General features: G+C 47.5%; 1 protein-coding gene across 1 annotated transcript; it reads right to left on the minus strand.

Annotated features, from left to right (window-relative positions):
* Positions 1–5,353: 5,353 nt before the first annotated feature.
* LOC144105330 (uncharacterized) lies at positions 5,354–19,192 on the minus strand. Its single transcript, XM_077638467.1, has 5 exons — positions 18,688–19,192; positions 15,946–16,123; positions 11,579–12,817; positions 8,767–9,069; positions 5,354–6,004 (listed from the first exon to the last, which is right to left on the minus strand). Exons 1-5 carry the CDS (start codon positions 18,996–18,998, stop codon positions 5,870–5,872), a joined length of 2,166 nt encoding a protein of 721 aa, XP_077494593.1. The 5' UTR covers positions 18,999–19,192; the 3' UTR covers positions 5,354–5,869.
* Between the last annotated feature and the right edge of the window lie 4,009 nt (positions 19,193–23,201).

Consider the following 23,201-nt stretch of genomic DNA (forward strand, 5'->3'; position numbering starts at 1 on the left):
CAGTATGGTTAGTTTGCTCACAATCCGATGGGCGGGGTTTGATGACGACACAAGGTCACCTGGCTTAAGTTGCCTACTTAGGTTGCTTCACAGGGTGTGGCCGCTTGGGTCACCCTACGCCACCCTATTTGTCGCTCAAACGCCGACAACGATCTAAGACGTGACGTCGGATATCCTGCACAACGGGAGCCTTAACGCTATCGCGTTAAAACATATTTGTTGAAGAGGCTGTTAGAGAGAATGAGGGGAACCCCTTGTCCATCCCGTTAGCCAAGGCAGCAAGTACGCCGCGGTGGGCCAGCCATATCTGGCGCCTCCCATTTCTCGGCGCAGGGTGGGTAAGCGGAGCCAAAGGAGTAGTGATTAAAGAGTTCCTTTTGCACGACTGAAAAAGAAGCAGCTACCAAAGCTTTCCGCAAGATGTTAGCCATGCACGTTGACATGGCCCACGGCGTCTAGCAAACAACCAGCAAAGATGGTGCGAATACAAACAACAGCTCGTTGCTTAAAGAGACCATGAAACGATAGTTGCTGAGGTTAAGGAAATCGCACAAGCAATCGCTATATTGGCACTCCTCGCCGTATCGCAAAACAGTTTTTAAGCTATAGGTTCATTCCCGCTGAAGATCTCGGCGATTGAAAAATGGTGCTCCTTCTGTTTCCCCTAAACTCTTACACGCCGGCGCGCCAGGAAAAAAAATATATAGAAAACAAGTTGGAACGGCACTCCTCTTCGTCGCCCACGCAACTTGGGTACATCTAACGAGAAGGCTCGCCCAGATTCCCTACTCTGTTAAAGAGGAAGGGGCGGCTAAGGACGCGTTAGGTGTCGCCCTAATTGGTTGCGAGCAGAAATTTAAAATTTGTTTTGTAAAAGTAAGGTTCACGCAAAATTTTAAATTTCATTCGAATGCTCGGAGGGCCATCCTTTACAGATTTATAGCATTAAAACATGACCATCAAACTTGTTTCAGGGTCCCTTTAACTTTGCCTCGCTGTCATGTTATTGCTGAGATTCATAGTATCTGTCAGTGTTTGTCGCTGACTTATCACAAAAAGCCAACCGGGTTGGCTTTGAACTGACGCTTAAAGACTCAAGTGGCACCATTATGGTTCCCGCATCTCTTGCGTCTGGCAGTTTTTGGCTGGGCGGGCGCGCACTAACCTCATGTGGCGCCATTGTCTCGTCTAGGTGTCGCGAGCTAGCATGCCTTTGCACGAATGAAGAAGAACCGGCGACCAAAGCATCTCGCAGGGTGTTAACCCAGAAGGCCTGGCCCACGGTGTCTAGCACCTTGAATCTTCACGTAATCGACGCTTGCACTTGCGATGGTGTTCGTGACGTTCTTCCAAACACGGTTCTGGCGGCTCTTCTCTGCCACTGTACCGAGCCATTGAGTGACGGCGCGCTAGCAAGCCACGTGTCGCACGACGCTGATGTCATAAAAGCACACGGCTAGCCGGACAACCAGTGGGCTCGACGTCTTACTTAGAAATGGCGTAAATATTTAAGTTAGCGCTGTGTGCGCTCTGAGTAACACGTTCGCAGCCCTGCGCCAGCAAACACAAACACGAAGTTTCTAAATTCTTATGGGAGGCTCCATAAAAAATTCCTCTGAAATTGTGAAGCCTTTATTTTTGTAGTTTTGGGCAATATTCCCAGACTCCACACAGGTTACGAGCCCAAGAGAACCATTAGGCACATAATAAATTTCATGTTGGCATCCAGACCTTTATACTCATCCTTTTACCTTCACTCTACTTTAAAAAATAGAACTCAATGTTAATTGTTTACAGGACGGCAAGCAACAGCAATTTCCTAGGTTGAAAACTACACCATAAGCGACAATACGTGAGATATCAAAGCCCTAGTTGTAGCTGAACTGGCCTCTTATTCCATACCCTCACTGGTACCCTGAACAATTCAACTGCCAAATCTGCTGACTTCTTGCTTCACTCTGCACGCCTGTCTGCCTTTCAATTATTGTTCTCAACATAGTACGCTTGTATTGCATGCTTTTGAAAGAGCGATCAAACGCTGCCAACGAATTGTTTGTATCTAAGTATGCCATTCTTTTACTTCCCATTCTCGGCAGACTCGGGTATATATTGAGAGACAGTTCTTATTGCGCCGCAGCATTAAGCGTTGAAGACATCCTGCGCGAGGGTCAACAGGCCCAAGTTCTCCGTCAGCTGTTCCGAGGCTAGCCACGCCCACCACATTATTGGAAAGGGTGCAGGTAATAGTAGTATTTAACTGCAATGGGGCAGGAGAAACCAATGCTTCATATTAGCATACGGTTTAGGGAGATAGGAGCATGCAGGGGAGGGTTGAAGACGCCAGGGGAGAGAACAGGTAGAGGAAAGTATATATATAGTGTATTTCAGTGGAAGCACGGAAGAATGCTTGGTTGGGGATGATGAGAGGGTTGTAGGGAACAGTAAGGATACTAAGTGATTATGTGTAATGTTGTCATAGTAAATATTTTGTTTGTAATGGGGAACTGTCATACGTTGGCGGATAAAGCAAACATCGTTTTTTAGCGGCAGATATTTGTATGTAACTTTCGATACTTCGCCATGTAGCAGCGTCACGCTTTATTCGCAAAATAGGTTGAGCCATGATGGTTGTTGCGCTGTCAAAGTCACAAAAAAAATTGGAAAGGACACTTAAGTTCCGCCTTAAGGGTATGACATGATAGCATTAATGGATTCATGCCCATGTTATGCGGAACTGGTCTTTCTCTACTTTAGATTCATATAACCCTGGAAATCCTCATACCACTCCTGGCGCAGTGGTGCAGCGGTTAAGCGACGGGCCACTCGATGTCAGGTGCTGCCAACGGTGGTGCTTTTGCGACCCAGGTTGCTCATCTCGAGCGACTAATAATTAACTGTCACCTGGCCCACTGGGCAGCTTGACCACTATCCGGTTAATCAGGTTGTAATGGCACAAGGTCACGTGACCTATGATTACGTGACCCCTTGTAATCACAGGTTACTTGATTACCGGCGATCCACACTAGTTGGGCACAGGCGGCACGGCTTCAGCTTTAAATTCACACACCTCTTCCCAGTGTTGACGGTGGACGGGATGCCATGAGGCCGCCTCGGCTTATGTGGCGGACCATACCATAATGCTCCAAGAGCCTTGGTAAACGTGATGGTCCAAGACGGATGTTAAAGCCGAGCTTGTAGTCAGTGAGGAACTTTTGTCCAGACACCGAAGCATACGCTGGCAAGGCTGCCATGAAGCTGACGTTTAAAATGATATTTCCGCAAGAGTGAATGTTTTCTTTTCGTTTCTAGGATGCGTTTTATGACAGTACAATCAACGTATACTAGGCGTGTCTGCAAATCGGCAAAACATTAGTCTCATAGCAGTAGTTTATACCTAAAGTTGAAAAAAAGAAATGATGCGAGCATGTCAAAAATACGGCAATATATTCTGTAGTTCTCCCGTAAACACTGATTTTGATGTCTTGCAGTAATTTTCAGTAGCACTGTAGTTTCTTCTGTAGTACTTATTTGTAGTTTTCAGTTCTGCGGTACTTTTCTTTAGTCATATACAAAATTTTGTTACTACAAAAATTTGCTATTACTACATGTTTTCGGTGGCAAATGTTACAGAATATCTTGTGACTACAGAAACTTTTGTATATTTCGACTGGGGCGCTAGTGTTCTTGTAAGCACTTTCATTTATCTGCTGCGTACTTTAGTAGAACTGTGTATCAGTTTTTCGACAGGCACATATAGCGGCTTCAAAGACGCGGGTTCGATCCCAGCCGCGGCGGTTGAATTTCGATGCTGGCGAAATTCTAGAGACCCGTGTACTGTGAGATGTCAGCGTACGTTAAAGAACCCCAAGTGGTCGAAATTTCCGGAGCCCTTCACTACGGCGCCCCTCGTAGCCTGAGTCGCTTTGGGACGTTAAACTCCAATAAACCGACCAACATATAGCGGCTCCGTTTCCTGCCGTGCTTAGCAGGTCTGATCAAACAAAACAGTTTCCCCTCTGCCCAGCTATAATAAAACAGTCTGATCCAGAAATCTGTGGGCAATGCCAGCGCTGTGGCGATTTGGTAGATATAGTATATCACATAACATACAGGCCTGACTACATAATCTCGAACTATCCCCTATTCCCCACCCCCCTCTAGGACTGCAGCTGAGGCGACCCTGCTCAATAGCTCCGTACTAGAGGAACAAAGAGCTTTGTTCCAGCGGGCTCGAGCGGCGGCTTCGACCAATGACGTCTTGGACTGAAGACGACATGCACCTAGTTTAGTGGAGCCCTCTCTTCTCACTGTTGAATAAAAGTCTTCACCATTACAACTACATCTGCCCATTAGAATTTCGCTCCTGTTACTTGCGCTTCCCCAACCATTCATTTCCATTACGCTTACAAGACCAAAACGGCTGCCGCAATGATCTGGAAGCACTTACTAGTACACGCGGAGGCACTGGGACGACCTTGAAATAGCGGTCTCATTCGTAACGTTTGCTAAATAAAATTAGCGATTTGCACAAGGGAATGGTTTAGGCTTTCGGAATTTCGTTTATCTTCCTCCTGTATGTATGGCTTATAAATGTACTTTGTTCCAGAGGATCGTGAAGTACGCGCTCCTGAAATGCGTTTGTGGAACCTGAAAATTTTATTGCCGTATGATACATAATTGTTTGCTACGTATATATGTGCGAGATTGAAAAAAATTCCCGCGTGCAGACAGCACATTCACAGACGTGGTTAAGGCATGAACAGGCCTGGCGGTCCAACCTCAGGTCCGGACAAAAGCATTATTAAGCATCATTATTATAAGCGTAAGTAGTATAAACAGGAAGAGAAAAACTGTAGTAAACAATTAACTATGCACCTGCGCTACAAAACACCATGTTGAACAAAATAGCAAGTAATTGTATTTGAGACTTTAGGGTAATCTCATAATCTTCATTTCATTTAAGCAATTCAATTTTTAAGCGTTTCAGTTTCCATTTAAGCTATTTTGCGCATACGCAACAGGGGCTAATGTGAGCCAACTAAACCTGTTGACACAAAAATTCTGCGTTACAAACAAAACCCTTGCGGATCCCATTTGCCAGAAATTCGCACTATTTGATCTGAGGGGTATTCAAACCGATAACAGAATTTTTGGAAGGAACTCATTAGACATAGATATAAATTAGGAACTGAAGGCCGGTTATGTTTCTTTCGCCACCAGCTTTTTTCTAATTTCGGGGTGATGTGTGGAATTCGCCCTTCGTTTCCGCCACATGAGAGACCTTCTCACCCCCCCCCCCCCTCCCCCCTTGAACAAACTGTTGTAGAACTGCACACTTTCTAATACCCCCGAAATGTATTAGCATTCAAAATACCACCCGGAAAAAAAATTTCGACTAGACTTGCGAAAAAATCGAACGTAAAACGAATTTCGGCCACGTCACACACAGGGTTTAGCAAGAGACCCTATCCTTCCGCTAATATCGATATGCGAGTTCACGTGAACGTTCTTGCTAAGAGGGTAAACGAGACAGACAAGGCACTTGGCGCTAGTCGATGAAACAATGTGTCCTTTCTGAGAGAAATGCACAATAAAGTAGCGTCCGGACGCATTATAGTTCAGTGGTTGTCCACAAAAATACACCAGTGGCTTCCACAAGAGAAAGAATTTCCGTTTCAGCCCCTTATAACAAAAAAACATTTAACCTATGTGAATCCGAACATGTCCTGCCCACATGACGCTTTGCAGCGCCTACAATTATCATCTTGCACCAACGTTAAGCTCACGGAAACTACGTGAAATGAGCTTGTGAAGAAAAACTTTTAGCCGTCGCTCTGGCCTGCTGGGACATTCCAGCGTACTTGAATCGCTATGCCACAAAAGCAGTGGTCGTAGTGTTTGCTTTGAGCCAGGTGAAGTTGGTCGTCAGTCGATGGTGCGGCCGGCACTGAAAGACGCTCTTGAAGTCTTCCACGGACGGCATGGCGACGTTGCAGATGGCCCTCTGGAGAGAATATCACAAAGTATCTTTAGCATAGCCATGCCTCCTAGTAGACTGACGCTATATATAGGCATTGAGGACGCTCTTAAATATATTAAAAAAACCACAATGCTGCGAAGCGGACGTTCTACAACTGAGCATGTCCTCATGTTCCACACCGCTAGCGTTCCCCGATGGGAGAAAGACGTGTAAGGGTAAGGTAAGAAGCTAAAAAACAAGCACAAGAAGCATCGGCTTCTCGCTGCTTGAGAGAATACAACGTTTTGGAAAGCGAGGGACCCAGGACACTCGGAACCAGAACTGTACTGGTGATTGGTTTAGTTTGGTTTAGTGAGGTTTAACGTCCCAAAGCGACTCAGGCTATGAGGGACGTCGTAGTGAAGGGCTCCGGAAATTTCGACCACCTCAGGTTCTTTAACGTGCGCTGACGTCGCACAGTTCACGGGCCTCTAGAATTTGCACGGGCCTGTACTAGTGAGTAGAGGTGTGAACAAACTTATAGAACACTCGAGATGTGCTCTGTGAAGCAACAAGCAACGGTTTTCGCCGGCAATACTTTCGCCAGCACTCCGGCACATATATATATCAATGAGAAAGGCAAAAGCATCAGGTCTCCAGCCGAGCATCTGCGCTACGAATTCACTTTATTTGACCCGCGGCACGCAGCTCTAGAGCTAAAGACAAGTATGCTCACGTCTCCTCTGGAGCGTCGTAACCGCCCATAGACAAACCCATCACACTCCGAATCGCACGGTTTCTGCTTTCTAGATGAAAGTAATCAGCTGCTGAAGGATCAAATTTGCTCCTTCACGTTCAACGCTCGCGATTACAGCTGTGATTTGGCTTAAGATGACGATACGTTTAGGAAACAGCCACAGACCAGGACGGAGGAATGGCTTTACTTGAGCATGGGGGTCTTGCATCAGTGATCTCTATTCGACGCAAATATAGAAGCTCCACGAAGGGCAACAAGACAACAAGAAAAAGTCTTCGAGTTGAATTTCACATTAGCATTGTCAGCGGTGTAGTACATCAGAATACAGCTAAATCATGCTAACTATTCACTAATATTAAATAGTTAATTTCTAAACTATACTGTCTAAAAGGCGTGCAGCCCACCGTAATTAATTTCATATTAATTTTTAGAATTTCGGGAACGCGGTTAGCCTCGGAGCGGCGGTTCAGCAAATTTGGTTACATGGCGCCAAAATACATGCGCTTTCGAGAAGCTTGCAGGCAAAGTAGCCTCTCCAGTGCACCTAACTCGTCGAAATAGCCAGAATTTGTTGGGCCACAGCGTCGAGGGTAACCACGTTTTCGAAATTATGAAAAAAAACTGATATGGATATATTACGGTGTGCTACACGCATTTCAAAAATTAAGAGGCCCAAGAGTAAAAGTAAAGGTTAAATATTCAATATTAGTTAACCAGCATGGCAATTAGCACGTCGTTGCTGTGTTCTTATGTACTACACCGCTGATGACAATGCTATGCCTAAAAAAGCGCTCTTTTAACTCATAAAGCATATTTTAAAATTTGTAAACTCTTAGGTGAAACACCCTGCTTATGAGCTTCATGCCACCGCTACTAACCTCGGGACAGAAGCGTGGAGGCTATACAAAAGGGGGCGAATTTAAATTAAGGACAGCGCCGCAAATTATGGAAAGGAAGATGACAAATGAAAAGAAGAGATCAGAGTGGGTGAGAGAACAAACGCGAGTTCATGACATCTTAGTCGAAGTCTAGTAGAAGGAATGGACGTGGGCAGGGCATGTAATGCGGAACCAAATTTATCGATGGTCTTTAAGTGCAGCGGATTGCATTCCAAGAGAAGGCAAGCGCATCAGTGGCGGACCGTAAGTCAGGTGAGCGGCTGAAAATACGAAGTTTGCGGGGGTGCCGCGGCACAGAGTAGAGTTATTTGGAGAGATATGGGAAGGGTTTTGCCCTGCCGTAGCCTCATGATAATGATGAAAGCGATAACGCCCACTTGAATAACGGTTTCGTATAACTGACACATGAACAAGAATCACACACGTAGTAGCCGCACAGAAACGTGTTTTGTAAGTAAGTCCCACAAATGACAACAAACGCCAGTTATTGACATCCTAGTCGAAATGCAGAGGAAGAAATGGGCTTGGACAGGGCATGTAATGAGAAGGCAAGTCAACCGCTGGTCCTTAAGGGTAACGTAGTGGATTAAAAGAGAAGGCAAGCGTAGCAGGGGGCGGCAGAAGGTTAGGTGGGCGGATGATATTGTCTGCGGGGATACGATGGACGCAGCTGGCAAAGGACAGGGCAAATTGGAGAGACATGGAAGAGGCCTTTGCACTGCGGTGATCGTAGTCAGGATGGTGATGATGACTGTTCTTGGGTCGCCCATGTTTCGGTTCGTTTGCAGCCCTCGAACATTTTAAGCCCTCTCGTCGTGCTTTTTCTTTTTTTTTTGCCATGGTCATTGCCGCTGGTAGTACCACTTTAAACAGAAAGGAGTAGAAAGGGAGTAAACTGTCCTCTAGCGCTAACTCTTCTATAGAAAGGTGTGTGTTATACAGTTAGGAGAGCAGAAAGTTGGGCTAGTTGGTTGATATGCATACGGAAGATATTGGCGCGGAAAAAAAAAACGAGGACAAGCGTAGGCAGACAAAGACGAGTATGTGTGCTACAGGACAGCTTACTACCTTTTTACTCCCATATGGGTGTATTTATGTTTAGAGTGTACAGTCATCAGCGGTTGCTGCGAATTACCACACTCGCCACGAACCTGGACTTTGAGCGTGCGGCCCGTAGCACCGCAGTGAGTGAAGCAGCTGACCAGGAAGTAAAGCTGACCATCGGGGACGCCGCGGAAAGTCCGTCTCTCGGCGCCAGCGGGCGTGGCTTGGGCTTGGGGCAAACGCGGGATGCTGCTGGCCAGGCGCGCTGCCCATCCGGAAGCCATCAGCTCCCGCAACTCGCGCGGAGTCTGGTCCGGCAGGAAGCCGCTCGCGTTGGCCATGGCCTCGTAGCGCACCAGGTCGGTGACCAGCAGCTCCATGTCACGGTAGATCGCGTTCGTGGGATCGTGCTGCGGTTTCGCGTAGCAATCGGACCCGGTGCATTTTAGGTGAGATTCTTCAGGGGAAAGAAGAAAACTGGAGGGGCATACGCGCGATATGACAACGGCTCCGCTTTTGCAGTCACTAGGTTCATGTTATATTACGGGTTCATGAGGGGACAGGTATGTGTGAGGCGTTTGTGGTCATGTGTGAGGCGTTTAATCATTCATGCATTATGGGTAACATAATCCCTATTTAGCAACTAGTCGCATGACCTGTAGGTCATAAGTCCAAGTCTCTTATACTCCTCCAAGTCTGTCCTATACCAAAGAACATGGACCCGAATCTCCACGCGGCTAGAAGACAGGCACGGGCAGATTATGTGGAACGCCATTTGGCTAAACTAGAAAACACAGTGTACACGGACGCAGCGCTTTATCCGTGGGATAAACGCACAAGAATAATCAATGCCGCCGCAGCAGTGGTGGATTATGCCGGCAAACCGATCACATACGCAACCCTACAGGGCCACACGGTACCAGAAGGGGAGGAAGTCACCGTTGCGCTAGTGGCGGCCGAAGGCTATCGTAGAAACAAATCACTGATCATATTAACAGATTCGAAATCCACATGCAGGAACTACGCGCAAGGTAGAGTCTGCAAGGCGGCCTTAAAATTATGCATTCCACAAACTCAAAACCCCGAGTGCGGAGCAATGGGAGGGTCTGCTCACCAGCAGCGAGCTCACAGCCCAAAGGGCCCTTGTGCAGCACGCATGCGAAGCAGCAAGACTCAGCGGAGCCCTGGAATAGGGGCCCGACCTTGCGAAGAGGCCAGACGTCAACGATGAAGACGACAGCCCACCGCTAATCTCATTGAGATTTCAATAAATGTTTTTCTCTCTCTCTCTTAGGTCATAAAGGTGACCTACCAGTCATGTTGTCGGTGACAATGGTTTCAGTGACCGCAAGGTCACATGGCCGTTGGCGTCACTCACTACGGCCACGCGTGATGAAGGCGCCACTGTTTTCAAACTCCGCGATATGCTTCCTTGCAAGGCTATAATAGCTAACGCCGTAAAACTACTGCCACCTGGTTTAAGTCGCGCACGCCCATACTGAAATAACAAAGGCTAACCTAGTGCTCAGCTGCCTGAGGAATGAGCACCTAATTAGCATCCCGATATCTTGAAACAGGCGATTCCTATATAACCGCTCCTATAGTTTTTCACCTGTTAATAGTAAGAACCCTCTCTCCCAGTAACATCAGGCGTCCCCTAGGGATTTGTGCTTAGCTCGATTGTTTTTGTAAGCTATAATAATGACTTGCAGTCACAGACAACCTCTAAAACTGGCTTGTTCGCAGATGTTTGAGCAATTCATTGTGCTGCTATTACCTGCGCTGACTAATAATCTCTTCAAATTGACCTTAATGCTGCCCGACACTGATGTAATCGGCTGCTCCCCACGTAAGCGTAACATTTTTTTCCTTTCTACATTGCCATAATTCTCTTGTCTATCCCCTCGTCTTTGAAGTTCTCCTAGAAGTAGTTCAGTCGTATAAGTGTTCAGGCGTAACAATTTCGAACGATCTTTCTTGTTTGGATGTTTTTAACATCATACGTCTGCGTGTTTTGAGTGTGGATAGCGCATTGGGTGTTAGGTTATCATGCACCAAACACAGGGCTGCAAAAATGACCGGTTTGCAGGCGGACTACTAGTGTGTGAAGTGTGACACTTTGTTTACAATACTTCCTTCCTTTAGGAACCTACCAACTCGCGATAAGTCTACTGTTGCATTCTGGGTGATGGTTAGTGCGTTGGGTTTTTGGCACCTATGTAGCTGATTCTATCATGTACCAAACATAGCGTTGGAAAGATATCACTGTTGTGCGGGCGGACTATAGAAGTTTTAAGTGGAACAGTTTCTTTATGACATCATTCTTTTAGAAACCTAACAAATCACGATAAGTCTACTTTTTGTACAAGCCTAATATTGCAGTGGCAGAGATCTGCCCTGTACGCGTTGGCGTTGACAACGTTGTGGCAAAACAAGCAATAGGCCGCTAGCATTCATTGGGTTCATTGGCGTTGGCATTGGCAACGTTGCAGACCGTTTCCAGGGTAGCATAGATAAAAAGCTCATTTGCATTTAACTGAATTACGCAATGGAACAAATATAAAGATACTTTGACGTAATACATAGTCATCAACCACATAGTCGAAATTGCCGGCACCCATTATGCGACGGTGCACTTTTAAATAATGGCTGTGATTTCTTGGGACATTTGGTACGGATACAAGCAAACTTCAAGTACTCCTTACTGTTCCTTAGCAACGATAATGTGCTTGTCGCATTGCGTCGATTTATGGCTGCTATGGAGCGAAGACGCGAAGAGTTGACATACGACCAGCACAAAGCACGAGGAACTAATAACAATCCTAATTTTGCTGACGTTGATGACTGATAGAAACCGAGAGCCTGTTGCGCCATCTAACGAAGCGTGCAACAATCATATCAGAATAGAGCAGCGCTTACCGAAAAGCGTTCGTTGTAGAAGAGAAGAAAACGCGCCAGAATGGCCAGCTGCTTGCAGATCATAGTGCCTAGAATAGCCGCATGGACGGCCAGCGGATGCCTCGCGTCGTACAGCGGCGGTGTCGCGTGGAAGTTCTCAACGATGACCTCTCTAGCCACAAGTATGCGGTACTCGTGAAGGCTGGAAATGCCCGGAGCGTGGAGTAGGATTGGCTGCGGCTTCCGCATGAGCTTCTTCAGTAGATCGACGCCACTGCTGAGGGCACCCAGGAACGCGTCGAAGAAGCCAGCTTTGGTGTCGACCCGCACGTAGGCATACGCCCTGTCCAGCAACTTCCAGGTGATGGTCATGTTGTGGGCGTTGGAAGAAACACGCCGCGCGACGGCGGAGAAGAGTCTGTGGAAAGCGGCGCCGTAAACGCGTTGCATGTCTTTGGAGGCGAGCACCGATAGCTGCAGCATCCTCCACGTGTTAATCCTGTCGCCTTGGGTGTCGTGCTCGATCTTCCATTTGGCCAGTGGCATCAACAACTCCAGCGCTTCCAGGCACTTGTCGTAGCGGTGGATCAGCTCCGTGTTCGCCCAGCCTATATCGTCTAGCATGCTCTCCGTGAGATAGCGGGAGACGAACGGTGAGAGAACCCAAACTACGTATGCACCCAGAAATAGCTTGAAGCCCTCAGTGAATCTGGCGTCGCTGAGGTGCGTCGCGTTCAGCTCATCGAACAGTTTGGGCTGCATGTTTACGATCTCATCCTCGGGCCAGCGTTGCGAGTCGTCCGGAAGATGAGCGTTTATGGCTTGCCGGAGTTCGGGATCATCGAGCTTGTGGAAGGCGGGAACTTCGTAGGGGTCCCACAGAAGGTGGACCTGTTGGGCTATTCTCCGGTGAGCGACCGTTACCTCCGCAATCATGGTCGAGTACGACTGCCCGGTGCCCCCGACGATCTCAGCGCACCGCCGCAGGTAGTTGTCGTGTCTGCCTCGGGCTATGAGCAGCTCGAAGTCCCGGATCCACTCGATGCAGCGTTGGTCTAAGGTCGTGTAGATGGTACTCTCGTGCGTGCGCGTTGGGTGGATACCGATGTAGAAGGCCCAGAAGACGTGTATGCCAAAGTGGAGGGAAGATTTCACCAGAATGTGGAGGAGTGCTGCTCGCGTGGCTGGGGACTTCAGAGGCCAGGGAAGACCCAGCTCGAGCAGCACCTTGCGTAGGCTCCACGTGTTCTTGCGGCCCCTCTGTGGTGAGAGAAATTCAACGCGACTGGCTTCAGGCTCATGGTGTGATAAGCAGCTTGAGAACGATAACAGCCGCGTGCAAACAGTTTGGATGAGCCAATAGTTCGCGCTTCCGCGCGCCAGCTCTGTGGGGAGGTGGCTGACACCTTCCACGTGGTTTGGGTCTGCCAATATAAACCCATCTACCCTCCAACCCCACCAGAGGGGACTGGTAGGCGGCGCTGCTCGGCTGTCAAGACCTCAAGACCCAAAAGGCCATGGTTCAACAGACGTGTGCGGCGTTGCTTGCCAATGGAGCCCCGGAACAGGGGCTCCACCCAGTATTGTGAGGGGAAGGGGCCAATACAGCCCTAACACAGTCACTTCTCTGTAACCATTCAATGGTTGATAAATGTTTTTTACCACCAGCACCACCTCCATCAGCTACCACGTTACTTTGGGTGATGAAATTCCCTGGACAACGATTGCTAAAACGGGACTTTTTTTCCTAAGCTAACTGTACATTTCAGCACTAAGCTTGGATTGAAAGCGGAGGAAAAATTATACGTACTGTGCCCAAAAAAATTGGTGAAATGTATTTTTGCAAATTTTTGGTTAACGGAAGTTCATATTTACAGCACGGCTCCTTCCTTAGTGACTGAAAATTATTTGTTCACTGACCTAAACAAAAGTTATTCGTAGGCTTTTTTGTAAAAAATACAGGAAATTTGAAGGTGAACGCAAAAAATCGCCAGTGGCACTTAAAGCTGCTTACGTGTGGTGTTGCGAAAGCATTACTGTCCCTGGGTGCATTATTTATGCGTAATGTTTTTACGTGCATTGATATAGTTCTTTTCTACGAGTTTGTGTTTGTGTGCTGGTAGTGTGCCAGACCCAAGTGTGGAGATAAAACAAAACCCAGACAACACAAAGCCATCCTGAGTATGACCTCAGGGTGGCCGCGTCAGGATGTTCAGACGTCCTCAGGTTGTCTGTAACTATGCCTCAAGCAATCCAATTGGGATCCATTTGTTTATCCGGTTCGCATACTCGCGATGTCTTGAGGAGCATTTTTGGAGACGAAGACGCGGGTTCGATCCCGGCCCCGGCGGTCAAATTTCGATGGAGGCGAAACTCTGAGGCCCGGTTACTGTGCGATGTCAGTGCACGTTGAAGAAGCCCAGGTGGTCGTGATTTCTGGAGCCCTTCACTACGGCGTCTCTCATAGCCTGAGTCGCTTTGGGACGATAAACCTCTATAAACCAAACCAAGCCAAACCATTTTTGGGGACGTTTTCAATACTGCTTCAGGCTTTGCATCAAAACCTTTTTTTTCATAGTGGTAGTTCCGTATTCAAAGCTAATGTAAGTGAAAATAACCAGAATAAGCAAAATGAACGGGCCGCAGAGAGTGGCTCTTTGGAGTTTAATGTTGCTGCCTGAATGGCAAAGTTGAGTGGCTTAAAATCTAAGTAGTCCAACCCCACCACAAGCATGCGATGCCTAAGAACAGATGTAAAAGGAAACGTTCCTTAAGATATCTCCTCAAGGCATATAATTCTTGGGTCACAACGGTTTCCTTCACTCCATCACTTTGTGCACACATATAGTGTAATAAACCTGCAGTTTTTAATTAATGACAGCCGAGTGTGAGATGAAGCTGGCTTTATCTCAGTTCGTTTCACATTACTATCCTGCGATAGGAAGATTGTAGGACATTTGAGGAATTTTCATCCTCGAGCCGTCCAACAAAGTACAAAGTGAAGACATCCTGATGAGGAAATTTAGCCATCAATGAACTCAAAAGTACTCAGTGTGTCCGGTTCCAGATGAGCACATTCTAATCATTTTAGGACGTCCTCAGGACGTTTGGTGTTGTCTGGGAAGTTATCCTATTTGTCCAAGCTTAGTGTTCCCTCTCAAACTGAAGTTGCCATTGCCCCTGCGTAACTTAGGTGATATCGTATCGAAGACATTAAACGCCAGCATGCCATCAGGATGGATTGAGATGACAGGTTACAAATACACTTTTACTAACTGAGGCTGGTATATTCCATGAACCCTGCAGCTTTAGTGAGGTGCAGCAGGGGAATGACACCAATAATGCTATAAATAAATAGCGAGGGAAATAAAAGTTTTGTAACAAACTTGCAGTGCGATCCGCTTACTATTAAGATATATGGTGGACTTTTCCTTAAATGGGCGCTTGGCGATTAGCGGGACCCGGCGGCTGCGTTCCGGCTTGATTTATGGTCTATGCGTACTTAACGTCCCACAGCGACTCAGGCTATGAGAGAGGCCGTATACTGAAGGGCTCCGGAATGATTTCGACCACCTGGGGTTCTTTAACGTGCACTGACATCGCACAGTACACGGGCCTCTAGAATTTCTTCTCCATCGAGATTCGACCGCCGCGGCTGGGATCGAACCGGCGTCTTTCGGGTCAGCAGCCGAGCCCCATAACCTCGACGGAAGAACTCAAAAGGCGCCCGTGGGCTGTGCGACGTCAGTGCACGTTAAAGATCCCCAGGTGGTCGAAATTATTCCGGAGCCCTTCACTACGCCACCTCCTTCTCTCATTCTTATAATAATAATAATAATAATAATAATAATAATAATAATAATAATAATAATAATAATAATAATAATAATAATAATAATAATAATAATAATAATAATAATAATAATAATAATAATAATAATAATTTGTTTTTTGGGGAAAGAAAATTGCGCAGTATCTGTCTCATATATCGTTGGACACGTGAACCGCGCCGTAAGGGAAGGGATAAAGGAGGGATTGAAAGAAGGAAGTAAGAGGTGCCGTAGTGGAGGGCTCCGGAATAATTTCGACCACTTTGGGATCTTTAACGTGCACTGACATCGCACAGCGCACGGGCGCCTTAGTGTTTTTCCTCCATAAAAACGCAGCCGCCGCGGTCGGGTTCGAATCCGGGAACTCCGGATCAGTAGTCGAGCGCCCTAACCACTGAGTCACCACGGCGGTTTCTCATTCTTCTTTCACTACCAACTTCCTACCTTCCCTTACGGCGCGGTTCGGGTGTCCACCGAGATATGTGAGACAGTTACTGTGTCATTTCTCTTACTCAAAAATGAATTTTCCAACGCAATAAAAAGAGGTGATAATCTCACCCGACCGAGACATTTGAGCAGCATCGCCGCGGCGTTGTCCCGGGCACTGACAGAGCGCTTGGGGATTGGGTGCAACAGCAGGTTCTTGAAGACGTGGCCCTCGAAGGCGCTCTTGTACTTGTCCAGGGGAGATCTATAGTGGCGCTTCAGTCTCGCGTCCCAGCGTCCGCAGACATACCTGCATACGAGTGACAGTACGGGGTACAAAGGTCACTCTTTGAATACGTTTTGCTGAATCGATGAAACGTAGACGTGCAGCGGTTCGCTGCCATGCAGCTTACCGGGAAGACCTGTCAAGCAGAAACTGCTTCAAACTTGTGGCACGACATACTAATCCGTACGGCGGCATCAGAGCTAATTACATAACGGGCTATTTGCGAATGCTTTGAAGCTCGTCAACTCACACTAGTCTTCCGTACACAGCACAAGTCTTTGCTTGCTTTCCGTTTTTGTCTTTTTGTTTTCGCTCACATCCCTTAAGTTGTCAGATTACGCTCCTGTCTATACTGCAGCTGTAGTCGTACCTGGGACCTTATTACTTACCTAAGAAGAACTGCCGATTGATTATAGATATATCAAATCCTCTGCAGCACATGTACAACCCAAATAACCTCGCACTGCGTTGGTGGGATACATGCAGGGTTTTTCAGCTAAGCATTTACACAATTTTTAAAAATAGGCTCTTTGAGTTAGAAGAGCCCTTTTTTCGGCATAGCATTGTCAGCTTTGTACTACATCAGAATACAGCTTAGATGTGCTAACTAGCAGACTGGTTAACTAAATTTGAATAGTTAACTTTGTTAACTTTTACTGTTTAGCTCCTTAATGTTTGAAAGGCATCCAGACAACCGGAATTATTTTCCATATCAGTTTTCAGGATTTAGAAAATTTGGTTACTTTCGGCGCTGTGGCCCAACAAATTCTGGCTATTTCGACGAGTTACGTGCACGAGAGGCTGCTTTCCCTTCAAGCCTCTCGAAAGCGCATGTATTTCGGCGTGATGTAGCAAAAATGTGTTGGCCCACAGCGCCGAGGGTGACCGCGTTTTCTAACTTCTGAAAACTTATATGGATATTAATTACGGTAGACTACACATCCCTTAATAATTAAATAACCTAACAGTACTAGTTAAGAAGTTAACTATTCAATATTAGTCAACCAACCTGCTACTTAGCACGTCTTAGCTGTCTTCTGACGTACTACACCGCTGACAACGCTATGCCGAAAAAAGCGCTCTTCTAACTAAAAGAGCCTATATCTAAAAATTGTGTAGTCTTAGGTGTAACACCCTGTATATGCCGGGCCCTCATGAAGGCTCCGACAGCTAGTATCCCTATACAGTGGTGCGAAGGAAAGAAGACACGTTCTTAGAGAACTGAGTCACAAATTTTAAATGGTTCATTTCATTACACAGTTATTGAAGCGGACGCTGCCTTATCGATGGACACAGTTTGGTGCTACTGACGGGGGCTACCCCTTCGGAAACACGATAAAAAGCACATTTTCGGAATTTAGAGATACTTCAAAGTATTCAGGTGCTTCTCGTTTAGAACTAAGACAGCACCCTTATTTTGTAACTTTTGAATTCGTTTTCATTTCAGTTGGTCCTTACGTCCATCGTGACAGAATCAACAGTATGAAGGAAAGCAAACGTTGATTCACAGGCCGGGAAAAGGCATAGACTGAATGAAGTCTGTTCCCAGCGCCGCAGAGCTATCCACCCGACAGTCGCTGCATACAGTCCGGCAAGAAACATGGACTAGGTTCCGCCAATCAGTCACACAACCACCACATAGTTTCTCTCCTGAGATTAGATTAACGCTGGTAAAGCTCGTCAGGCGTGTCAAACGTGCATGGTGGAAAAAGCGAGTAAAGATGAAGACGGAACAAAGAAACAAGGACAAGCGCTACACTATCAAGTGAACATTTATACCTGAACATAGACGTATAAATAGAAAACTGTGAAAATACTGAATCATCAAAGAAGCAATCGTCACCAGAAAAAAAAATTCACATTAGAGCAGAAGTCAAAAACAAGAAACATAGCAACACAACTCAAATACTTCACTGATAGCCCAAAGAGGATGCCAGAAAATATAATTCTCTATCAGTCAGCGTCACAGAAGGCTGAATGATGCAAATTCCTTGGCATATTCGCACCATATTCAGGGCATTCGCCCTGGGAATGATGAGCTGTGATGAGCGGAGGGAATATCTGAGCTGTGTTGCTATGTTTGTTTTCTGACTTCTGCTCTTAGGTGAATTTTTTCTGGTGACGATTGCTGCTTTGATAATTCGGTATTTTCACAGTTTTCTATTTATACCTGTGCATGCATTCAGAAATAAATGTTCAGTTGAGAGTGTAGCGCTCATCCTTATTGTTTCTTCGTTCTGTCTTCGTCTTTACACACTTTTTCTCCCATGGACCTAAACCAACTCGCCCAACCTTCTGCTTTAATGAGCGTCGAATGTGTCGCACTGCTCCTTCATTCGTTGGCGCAGGTCATGAGTACGGTATGAACATTGGGCGCGTTTGTGTACAGGCATCACAGACATGCTTTACCACGACAAGAGTGAAGTCACCTCCACAGCATGCGTCACACATCTCCATGAATACTCGCCCCCGTTCACCCCCCCCCCCTCCCCCGCGACCTATGACCTCGGGAGGCAATGCCCAAAGCTTCCCATGTAGAGTGCTGTATAGCTCTAAACCAATAAGAACAGAAAAAGAATCGGGCTCACTGGTAGAAGTCGTCGCACGGGTGCACACTCGGGTCTCGCGAGCGCTCCAGGTCTTCGTCCAGCGAGAAGTGGCGTCTCTTCAGGTCTTCCACTCGGTGCAGCAGCAGAGCCGGCGCCGCCAGGAGCGTCGCTGACGTCACGAGGACCCCGGCGAGCACGAATAAAGAGTAGCGCACGCAGGACGCAGGGTGAGACCTGTCGACGGGAGGCGCCGGAGGGTTGCTCGTCGCCACCGACTCCTGCTGGACGGCAGGGCAGCGTCGACTTGGAGGCGGCCAAGGCATATGGACGACACTCCCGTTGCGCAGCATGGCAGGTCCTGGATGGAGCCTCAAGGAGGTAATCTCGAGGTGACTGCGTGCCAAGGGACCGGCTAGCACTGCTTCGTTAGGCTTATGCTCTCAAGAGGATCGAAGTACGCGAGGGTCCGAACCGGCCGTAGTATAACGCTTCTTCTTCTCATGCTCGCGTGCACTTGCGAAGCGCTTGACACGAATAAAGGCGCCATCTGTCCCACGTAACGCGGAACAGATTTTGCGTCGATGCCTTTCGCGACCACGCAAAAGAGGAGGGCAAGCGGTGAAGAGGATAGAGTTAGAAATGATTTAGTCTCAAAATCAAACTCCCCGGAGCAGTTGATTAAATGGAGACGAAAACCGAAAAAAAATGGAGGAGACACTTAAGCTCCGTCTTAAGGGTATGACGCGATAGCTTTAGTGGGTTAACGCCCATATAAAGCATCGCTTAACCAAGTCGTACGACAGTGCCTGCGTGCCATAGTGGCAACATGCGCGACTCGGAATGGAAGAGTGATGGAAAGCACGATTCCCCTCAGCCTCCCATCTGATTTGAGAAGTCCGAGTTGGTAACTCGTGTCAAATCAGCCGTGTCACGTTACCTCGCACAACTCTACGACCAATCTGTGGCCGGCCAAATCAGCTACCAGCTACCACCTGCCAGAGCCTTGCTCGTGATTCTTAGCTTTTCGCCGGATTTTCGGAAAAACGGGGCCTTTAAGTTATCGCTTTAACGTTTTGGTAGAATGACACATAGAACCAATTTGCAACAAGAAGCTGTGCATATGGCTGCACGGAAATATTGCCATTTCGAGCCCAATAAGTGTTGGCGAAGGGAATTACCCTCAGAAGGCGTGTTTGGTGATGTGCGATGTCCACTGAGAGAAACAGCTTAGCCGGAGAATCATCCGGTGAAATCTCTAGAGCCTCAATGACCAATTCTACTCGTATGTCCTGGGAATCTGTTTGGACATGGCATTGGTTCTATGTAGAAGCTAAATGAGAGTTCTGAGGTACTTTTGATTCTGGGGTAGTGGCCGTGTCCTGATAGTTCTCTTGGGTCTGTAAGGGTGGCGGATGAGTGAATAGTTGCAGTAAATGTTTGTTTCGATTGTCATGCAACCAGAGCCAGCAGTGCTTAACACTGACACAAGACAAACCGAATTCATTACCACAGCGCGTTGGGACCTCCGTGACTTTCCTTCCGAGCACACGTCCTTTCCATGTTTTGTTTCCGAAACGGGAACCTGGACCAAAATATTATGAAGCTAATTAGTGCAGATCAATGGTCGTCAGAAAGGAGAGGATAAATGCCTTCATGATTTTTATTTTTATTAAAGCCGCTTAGTTCTTCTCGCTGCGAACGGAGCGAGCATAGGCAAAGTGGACAGGACAGTCAGCGCCTGCCAATTGGTTGGTTGGCCTCAAACAATGCTGGCACATACCCACTGCGGGGGAGTGGCCAAGACACAGGTGGTTAATTGCTGGATACAGGAGCGTTTTGACGGGAAAAGGAGTTGTAATAGTATGTAGGCTGATAGATTAGAAGACGCAAGGACAGGGGTCCTGTTAGCTTGGAGATCGAAGACGGGACAATGGCTTAATGTGCACTATAGTATGCAATGCCTGTAATGTTTCAATTTCGTACTGACTGAGAGCGGGGAAAAGAAATTAGAATGAGAGCGCCTGTCCTGCCAACTTCTTCGTTTTTGTCGCGCTGCATTCCGGAACCATGATCACAGACAAACAAGCCCAAACAGCCACTGTAGTTCATCAGAGAAAGCGGCAGAGAGAATGAGACAAAGGAGAATTTAATGAAAACGAGTGTCCGAACGAAATGTGATTGGCTGACGTCATCGTTGTACTTAATTCTCTATTCCATTTTATTCCATTTTCGTTGTTTCGCTTGTCTGTCTAACACTTATCAATAAACCAGCCCTCCTATTGCATAACTGCGCCGGTCTCAAATGGAAGGCACTAGAATTTACGAGCGAACCAACTCGAGTTGCCGGAAGGTTTTACGGCACTAAAAGGTTCCTTGGCACAAACTATCCAAAAACTGGAGGGAACACTCATGCTTCGCCTTAAGGCTATAACGTGAACGCGTCAATGGCTTGGTGCGCATATGTGCGGAATTGGTAATTATCGACTTTATATGCATAGGTCCCTGGTAGTCCTCATACTATTCCTGGCTCTGTATTACGGCGGTTAAGCAATGCGCCATTGCCCTTCGATGGCAGGTGCTGCCACCGGTGGGGATTGTGCGACCCAGGTTCCTCTTCCTGAGCAAGCTCTAGCTGCCAATCATTAGTTTAACTGCCACCTGCCACGGTGGTCAGTTTGCTCACAATTCGGTGGGCAAGTTGTGACGACTCCACGAGGTCACGTGACATAGGTGGCCCACCTAGGCTGCCGAAGCGGCCGGATACTCTTGCCGCTCCAACAGCAGGGCTTCAAGTGGTCGCCGACGCCGGGCTATTTTTTTCCGACATGGGGGTACTAACGCTTTCACCTTAAGATGGCTCACAGGATACCAATGAAACCGAGCATACACCACAGCCGAGACAAGGAAGGAGCTAGACACCGCAGCGGACACGGGACAGAGAAAGAAGACGACACAGGGAGGTCCCGTGTCCGCTGCGGTGTCTAGCTCCTTCATGTCTCACCAACTGGCCTACACATCTACCCTCCTAAGTTATGTCTCATAGGAAAGGAGCTAACGTAAGTTTAGTAGCATGCTATATGATTATTCGATTACAGGGGCTGATTTACCTTCTTAGAAATAACAGCAGTGGGAGCAACTGGGAGCAAGTCAAGGATACCAAAAGGAGCGCAGAAAGTTTTTGGGAACGTACTATGTACAGTCGTCCACAAACCTGTCTAGAGCACTCGAGCGGCGCGCTCTGTCGTACATTTATGACTATCGCCGCTGACTGGCAGGCCCGGTACAGTTTTTAACGACATAAGGAGTGAGACAAGATCCATGTGAATATGTATGATCTAGAAGGCCTTGTATGGAGCCCTAGGCTTGCTGTAACATTACTCAAATGTACTCCCCGGTGTGAAGTTCGAGCGATCTAGACAGGTGTGTGGACTACTGTGCTTAGCGTTGTCTGGTGATCTCACAAAGACCGAAGCCACGCTGTAACGCTTACCCGCCGCTGTGGCTCAGTGGTTAGGCGCTCGGCTACTAGCCAAATATCCTGGGTTCGAACCAGCCTTGGAGTCCGTCTTTCGATGGCGTCGAGACGCAAAAGGCCCCCGTCGTTGTACAGGTGGTCGACATTATTCCGGAGCCCTGCACTACCGCCCCTCTTTCTCTCTTTTCCTTCCCTCTCTCAAGACGCGGTTGAGGTGCCCACCAAGTAGTGAGACAGTTATTGGGCTTCTTGCTTTCCTGGTAACCCACATTTTAATGTAGGAGTTAGGAGCACCGCGAATGTAAAATCCTGGTGAATTTTTTCAACGGTCTCGACGGGATGCGGTCTATTTCTGGCCTGGGTGAATTGGATTATTGAAAAATTGTTTTTTTTGGGGGAAAGGAAATGACGCAGTAATTGTCTCACGTCGGGGCGGACACCCGGAAAGCGACGTGAGGGAAGGGAGGAAGGTGGGTGTGAAAGAAAGAAGGAAAGAAAGAAATAAAAAATACTATAGTGGAGGGCTACGGAATAATTTCGACCACATGGGGATTTTTAAATGCGCTTACATCGCACAGCACGCCGGCGCCTTTGCGTTTCGCCTCCATCGAAACTCGGCCGCCGCGGTCGGGTTCGCACCCGGGAACTCCGGGTCAGTAGCCGAGCGTCCTAACCACTGAGCCACGGCGGCAGGTCTGGGTACCCTACGCGACTTCGGCAGTCTGTAGCGGTGCAGTGTCGGTGGTTATTTTCCCTCCTCTTATCCGACGAGCCTACAGGAACCCAAGGAGACGCAGCGACAGCTGCTGTAGTATTTTAATTTCGCGATGTATGGACGTAAAGAATTTTAGAGCGGCCTGAAAATATGCATACTGAGAGAAAACTCTTTTGATCTTCCCACCATAGCCGCTTATCCCCTACTCGGGCGGTGGGCGTCTTTGAACCAGCTGCCACAAACAAGTGCCACATTGCTCAAATTACGCTATGCTCTCCATCCGGTTTCCGATAACCACCTTCCGGGTTCTACCCGTTGCAAAGTCCTTTCCGGCTGCGCACTTCTCTCGCCATATCCTTTTCC

The sequence above is a fragment of the Amblyomma americanum genome, chromosome 9 (assembly GCF_052857255.1).
Source record: "Amblyomma americanum isolate KBUSLIRL-KWMA chromosome 9, ASM5285725v1, whole genome shotgun sequence".
Lineage (NCBI taxonomy): Eukaryota > Metazoa > Arthropoda > Arachnida > Ixodida > Ixodidae > Amblyomma > Amblyomma americanum.

Coding starts and splice junctions, on each gene's coding strand:
- LOC144105330 (XM_077638467.1), bottom strand. CDS start 18,998: ATGCTGCGCAACGGGAGTGTCGTCCATATGCCTTGGCCGCCTCCAAGT. Junction 16,124..18,687: donor CCGTGCGACGACTTCTACCA/GTGAGCCCGATT, acceptor ACTCGTATGCAG/GTATGTCTGCGGACGCTGGG. Junction 6,005..8,766: donor GCCGCACGCTCAAAGTCCAG/GTTCGTGGCGAG, acceptor TATTCTCTCCAG/AGGGCCATCTGCAACGTCGC.